General features: G+C 37.6%; 1 protein-coding gene across 1 annotated transcript in view; it reads right to left on the bottom strand.

Annotated features, from left to right (window-relative positions):
- Positions 1–6,441, bottom strand: part of RSPH14 (radial spoke head 14 homolog) — a 71,680-nt gene extending 65,239 nt beyond the window's left edge. Inside the window, exons 1-3 of the mRNA XM_062504020.1 lie at positions 6,243–6,441; positions 4,884–4,986; positions 4,592–4,710 (exon numbers count right to left, since the gene is read on the bottom strand). Coding sequence (XP_062360004.1) covers positions 4,592–4,710; positions 4,884–4,986; positions 6,243–6,441 — 421 coding nt within the window. The remainder of the gene's footprint in view (positions 1–4,591; positions 4,711–4,883; positions 4,987–6,242) is intronic.
- Positions 6,442–6,793: the final 352 nt, after the last annotated feature.

Raw genomic sequence — 6,793 nt, forward strand, 5'->3', positions numbered from 1 at the left:
GTGGGCATGCACCCACGATACTGGTATCCACAGTCAAGAGTATGTACACGTCCATCATGTATGCACATGCACATGACTCTCAGCATATACTATGTACACACCTCTGCTTTACTTTACTGTTTCTCATGGACACCTTGCCTACTAAAGGAATTGTTGGTGCGCAACTGTTTTGTGATTTCCAAACTGACTAGCAGCTCCTTCTGCTCTTTATGGCTTCAAATATGCAGCAAAACTACATGAAATGAATCTTTGAATAGGCCAAATTAAGGTCGGTGTTTCTTCTATTGATAAGGAGTTTTATACATCAAAACAGTCTTCTTTTACATCTTTTTTTGCCAAATCTTGTGGTGTTTCATGAAAACCAAATTATATTTAAGAAGTAGGTTAGTGTTCCTTTTTTAATACAGATTAAAAAAAATAAATCACAAAGCAATTTTTTAAATTATTGTTGTAGTGTCTGGATTGCTGAATGTGAAAGTTGCCAACGGACAATTCTGTTCCACTGCTCCAAATACCTTCTGGGTATTGTAATATTGTAACAGATTTCCCAAGAAGCAGGAGCCATGGAGATTGTGTAGTATATAGCCTCCAAAGTCTTTTTTTGTTGGTTTTTAAAATTATTTTTAAAATGTGATGTGTTATTAGAAGGTTAAAGATGAGCGATATGAACAATAACTAAATGTCTTGATATTTCAATTTAATAATTTAAATTATTTACAGTTTAGTGAAGTTAAGGAAACTGAAGAGATGCAATTCTCAGTTCCAGGTTTCATCTCATAAAGAAACACTACTGGATGGAGTAACATTCTGGCAAAAGTTTGAATGCATAAGAAGCTCTGTGGGACTATACTGGAAAATCTCATATGGATCATATAGGCCTAAGTCTTTGTTCAGTTGGTTCTTTCCCCTGCCATAGAAAAGACTTCTTAAAGACTTCAGTGTAAAGTTGGTGTGTAAATATATGTTTGATAACTGTAAAGCACATACGTACACAGAGACACAGACACACATGCACAGTAGAAAATCACCTTCTACTTTTGTTCCCCTTACGTACTATGATTAGTGCAAGAAATCTCAGCCAAGGGCTCTAAGAAAATTAAAACAAAATGGTTAACAACATCAACAGTGAAATTGTCCACTTCAAAAATAAATAATTCAAATGATACTGAATGTGTCTATAGTGTGTTCATTAAGTAGTGTTACGACAGTCACTTAACTGGATGATGCTTGTGAAGTTTTCTTCTAAGCTGCCTAATTTTGAACAAGTATTTTATCCCTGTACTGAAGACATGAGGTCCCTTTAAGCATTCCCTGCCAACTGTTACACCTGAAGAGTAGAGGCAAAAAAAGCAAATGAGGCTGTTCCTTCAAGGTATAAAAGAGAGTTTTTAGGTTTCACTTGCAGTGAGGAAGTACTGCTGCCTGCTTGGGATATTTGTACTCGGGCTGCTTGGCTTGGTGAGTTTACTAAATCTATATACAGTAACTGTTAGTGCAAGTTCTTCTAAGCTTTGTTTACTATTAAATTGCTATCATTTACCTGGGAAATAGTGCAGTATTTCTAGCTTAATTTGCTTTTTACATGTAATATCCAATTACTAGCTGGTTGAATTGTGGAAAAGGTGGGAAGTGAGTCAGGGCTCCCTCTTCTAATGAATGGTGGGTTAGATGTTATGTTTCTTTCACCTCTTTCTTTCACTGGACTGCGGCCATTTCAGATTAGTGAAAGAAGTAACAAGAAAACACCAGCATTCATTACAGCATAGCTTTGAGGTAAGAAAGCTGGATAAAAACACAGACAATTTATACTAAAAACCAAATATTTGTTCAACTAAGAAGGTCTTTCTACCATAAGTATTAGGGATGATGAAGTGAAGAACCTAGACATTTTAGCAAAGGCCCAAGGGGATTTCTACAGGAAAGCAGCCAGTTCCATTCCTCATTGAGTGAAAGCTGTCTTGGAAAGAAGTAAAGAAAGTGAAGCACTACCTGTGCCCTACTCAGCTTAAAATGAGAGGCATGGGGTGGAACAAAGAAGTAAATAATTAGGTTTAAATAATCAAGTTACATAATCATGTTATCTGAATAGCAATTTCTTGCTATTAACACTCTAATAATGTAATTACTATGATGTTTTTGATTTTACCATTCCTAGTAATTCATGGTTACTCTGTTTTCTCTCTGAAGAATTCAAGATGTTAAAATAAATGTTTTATACAGAGTTTTCTGTACAAAATTTTCTGATTGTATAAGAAAACTGAGGCATAGCAAAGTTAGAACTAAAAGGTCTGTTGGCTGAAGACAGGTGCTGAAATTAAATCCCTTGACTCTTACTCATCCACCTGGATAAATCATGCAATTAAATTTGCATCTATTTTCTCAGTTCTCAGGTTTATCAGTGATGCAGTACACTGCCACCTGAAAGAGCTGCATTAATACAGCTGGGATTTCACTTCACCTGGGCAACAATGACATTCACAGAAGAGATGTCCCATCTGCTGCAGTAAGAATGCCATCTGTCTTTTCAGCATTTGCACTCCATACAGCAAAACAAGTTTTGAAGGGAAAAAGGTATCCTTAAAGAGTCCTTATCCACACATTCAATTTGTTATGATTTTTTCAAGGGTGAAAGAGTGGAGATACTAAGAGTCAGCAGTGTCGGAGAAATATTATCTCTTGGGCCCTTCCCAAATAGAGGTTCTGGCAAGCTTAAAAATCCATTGGTCCATCTATTCCACCTCAATCTTCTCCTATAAGGATTAAGTACCCATAAATGGCAGGATTGGTAATGGGTAAGAACTATTAAACCTTTCCAGTGTTAACCATGTCATAATGAAAGATATTTTTTCCAATAACTATTTTTGCAGTTGCTATTTCCAAGGTCATTTATCATTGCATAACACCCTTTCACTAACATTATCAAGTATTATATATGTCAACTAATTGTTTCTACAAAGAGAGGAAGTTTTGCTATTAATTCCTTTAATGCCCCTAATTTTCTCCTACTGCTGGCCCTTCTCCCTCTTGTATTCTCTACTGAACACATACACCTATCAATTTTTGTCTTTTTTCTGCCCATTAATTGTTTTCACTAAGTCATTTCTTCTGGAAATGTTACTCCTCAGTTACTCTTCAGTGTCTTTGTGCATTCTCCCACCTTAAGGTTTTTAACTGTCCCACAGTTCCTGGAAGATACTGGTACACACCCTTAAATTTAGGAATCAAAAATACTCTGTAAGTGGATTTGCTCAAAATAACCACGTTTTCCTAAATTACTCCTGGCTGGAGAAAGACCAGGTGGCCTGGCTTAGAGCTAGCTGGAGTCACTGACCACGTTGCAGTTAAAACAGCTACACTTCATGCCAAGGGCATGTACAGCTTCTGTTCCTCTTTGTGTAGCACAGAACACATTGCTTTGTTGGCCCTGCAAATTACCTCAGCTCTAGAGAACAGCACAAATTGAGCTGTGGAGTGCTGCAGTAGTTGCTGACCTCCTCCAGCTGACCCAAAGTACCTCCTATCTCATCATCTGGAGGAGAGGTGTAGAAGTGAATGCGAAGAGAAAGACAGACACTTTCTTGGCTAGCTGAAAAGGGCTGAATTACCAAGCAGAGACTATTTCTGTATCTGTAATGTGCCAAGTGAATTATGTCAGGCCTTGGGATTCTTACTACTTATTAGAAAATATTTGTGGTTATCCCTGATACTTCCCCAGATTTTCTCAGAGCAAAAAATTTTTGCATCTTTTAATTTTTCTTTTAAGTAGCCCTGTGTATGGGTCCTTTCTACACTGACACAATTCTGCTCCAGGATTTATCTTCCGGCCCTTAAATGCAGGCATGTATATTTTTATAGATACATTATATTTTTGTCTAAATAAACAGAAGACATGACTGAAAAAACACCTTTTCCAAGAGTAATTACTCAGAGCTGCTTTTACAGACCTTTCCATACTGATGTTCACAAAGTTGTTTAGCCCAACATATTAATATCCTTCATATGATTGGAATTACTGAAGATTTTAGAAAGGATTACTTGCATGTAAAAATGCATCTTTAGATTTTTGAGAATTCGTGTACACTTAGCAAGGCAGTTAAGTATCAATTTAATTATTTTTAAGCATCAGTAATTAAACTGAATTTCTCAGACAATATACTTCGCTATAAACTTGAACAGTATGGCTTTTAACTAATAATTTCTACTGAAATTTTAATTTAAAAATTTTAAATTTGATCAACTGAAAGAGAAGTTTAAGACTAATGTTCAGATTAGAACACTTAGGAAACTAACACACTGCAACGAACAGCTGACCCAAACCTTGAACAGAAGGGACAAAGGGAAATCTTGATGCAAGATTCTGAAATACCAATTCAAGCATGCAGTGCATTGTATCTTGAGCAGGTAGCCTTGGCTTGCATAAGACCTAAGAAAGTTAACTAAGGAAAATGAAGACAAGGAAAAACAGAGAAGGTACTGTTTTAAAATATGAGTTTCAAGGGAAATAATAAATTAAATCTGGAGCATAGGTGAATTCACCTGATTTCCTCTCTGTGTTGTCTACTTGAATACTTAACTGCTTAAAACTTCCTACCTTCAGGTAATTTTGCCAGCATGTCAAAAATCTGATGGGTGTTCTTCCGACAGATATCTACTGGATCATCCAAGAGCCCAGTGAGGGCAGAAATGACTCCACTTCGTATTAGCCCTTCCCTAAAAACAACAACGGAACACAACATAATAAAACTTGTATATGTTTGAGATATTCAATCTTAACTGCTTTTCTTTGTGCTACATCTGTCTGACAGAACTTAGGAACTCTGTTCTTATTTCTCATTGAAACATCACTTCCCAGACAGTTCAGTAAACTTTGGAACTGCACCCACCTGCCAGTACTGTGAAAAGCCATTACAGAGAGAACTTCTGTTGTTTTTTGCCGGACAGTTTGGTCTTGATGCACCAGCAAAGTCTTCAGGCTGTCCAAGAATCCTGTGAGACATCAGAGTTCATTTTAACATTTCTTATCTCCAGCATTAATTTGAAATAGCAATATTCATCATTCATCTCACAATTTGAAGTGCCTCAGAATTTTCAGCTTGTCCTGACAGTGAAATTCTCATTGTCATATCTCAAGTAAAGAAGAAACTTTCAAATTTCAAGGCCTGCTGCCAAAAACGTCATGCTGCAAACAAGCTCCTGACTCCTTATCAAGTTAAATCGTAATCCTGCAAATACAAAGTGACATAACTCTAAAAATAAGTCAGTGGAGCTATTGATGTCTTTAGAAAAGCATGTTTTTGCGGGTTTGATACTCACTTGTCTTTTTTGAACAGAAATAAATGTGGTGAACCATTAATGATTGCGTATGCACATATGGCACTGACCAATGCCAAAAAACCTAACAACCCCAAACTAACAACAATCTCACATTGCTTTAGTAATCAAACTCTTCATCAGATACTAACTTGATAAATTTTGAACATTAGTCTCTTTTATGAGAGGAAAAAAATACAAAGGAAGTAAATGGAGAAAACAGTTAGTGAACTAGGATTTTTTGTTTTCTGTGCTACATAGTGAGCTGTGTAGATACACCACAGACTGTCAAAAAGTTCAGCAATAAACTTGTGGCTAGGGGTTTCCCCTCTCCCCCCCAAAACTGAAACTCAGGATTCTTCCAGGCTTTTGAAAAAAGTGGTGGGCAATGTAGTCCTGATGAGTATGATCAATTTGGTTATATTCCTTTCTTTTCTAATTTCTCATTAAGTTCCAGGCAAGAGGGTGATGATGGTGATGGGATTCTAACTTTGAAATAATTAAGTGGGGATTTTTAAAATTAGCCTATGTTAGGAATTAGCTAAAATCAGAATAAAGTCTGGGGACATGGTTTAGTGGTGATGATGGCAGGGCAGAGTTTACAGCTGAACAGGATTACCTCAGAGGTCTTTCCCAAACTTAACAATTCCATGATTCTATGGAAAGAAGATTCTGCGGTACTTTTGTATTTAGGGGTTGATAAAACTTACAGTGAGCCATTGATGAATCCTAAGGTGATGATAATTCTTAAAATAACTGTCATGAATATGCCATTGTAATATTCTTTACCTTTCTAAGATAAAACAAACAGGAAACTTTTCCTGGGCATCTTGCGTCATCAAAGATATTGTAAGGAGAAAGTAATGGAAGAAAGTGGGTTCCCCCCTCAGCCTGCCCCACTGTGTCAGAGCTAGTGAGAACACATCGCTTACCTAACGCTATTGCCTGGTAGACTTTTTCTGGATCATGGACCAGATCGCAGAGAGCCATCAGCGCCCGCTGCTGGCTCAGCAGCTCGGGAGACTGCAGCTCCTCATTGAGTTTGGGAAGGGCCCTCCTCCCAAAGGCCAGAGCAGCTTTGGTGGGGTCTACATCAGGGGGGAGGCAGGCTGAGATACGAGGTGTTGCCATCCCAAATCTTCCCGAGAAAGATTCTCCCTATCCCTAAAAACACTCTAAAATGGCTGTACTCGGTGACTGGGCAGATAATGTACCATAAGGACTCCTACTGACTTTAAAGAGTGCCCTGTGTCCCCAGGGAGCTCTTTCAGCAAACATACACTGCCACGAAGCTGTGAAAGAGGCTGGAATCGTGCATCATCAGCACTAATGTGTGTTCATCTGCTGAATTGTCTTAATCTGGCTTAATTCTCACTGAACACTGTAAAGAAAACAGAGGGAGAGAAAGAAAGCTTGAAATTTCAAGGATGTTAAAATTCATGGAGGGAATGCTTTTTAAAGGGTTTAAGTGAAGCAACCCAGT

The sequence above is a fragment of the Cinclus cinclus genome, chromosome 17 (assembly GCF_963662255.1).
Source record: "Cinclus cinclus chromosome 17, bCinCin1.1, whole genome shotgun sequence".
Taxonomy (NCBI): domain Eukaryota; kingdom Metazoa; phylum Chordata; class Aves; order Passeriformes; family Cinclidae; genus Cinclus; species Cinclus cinclus.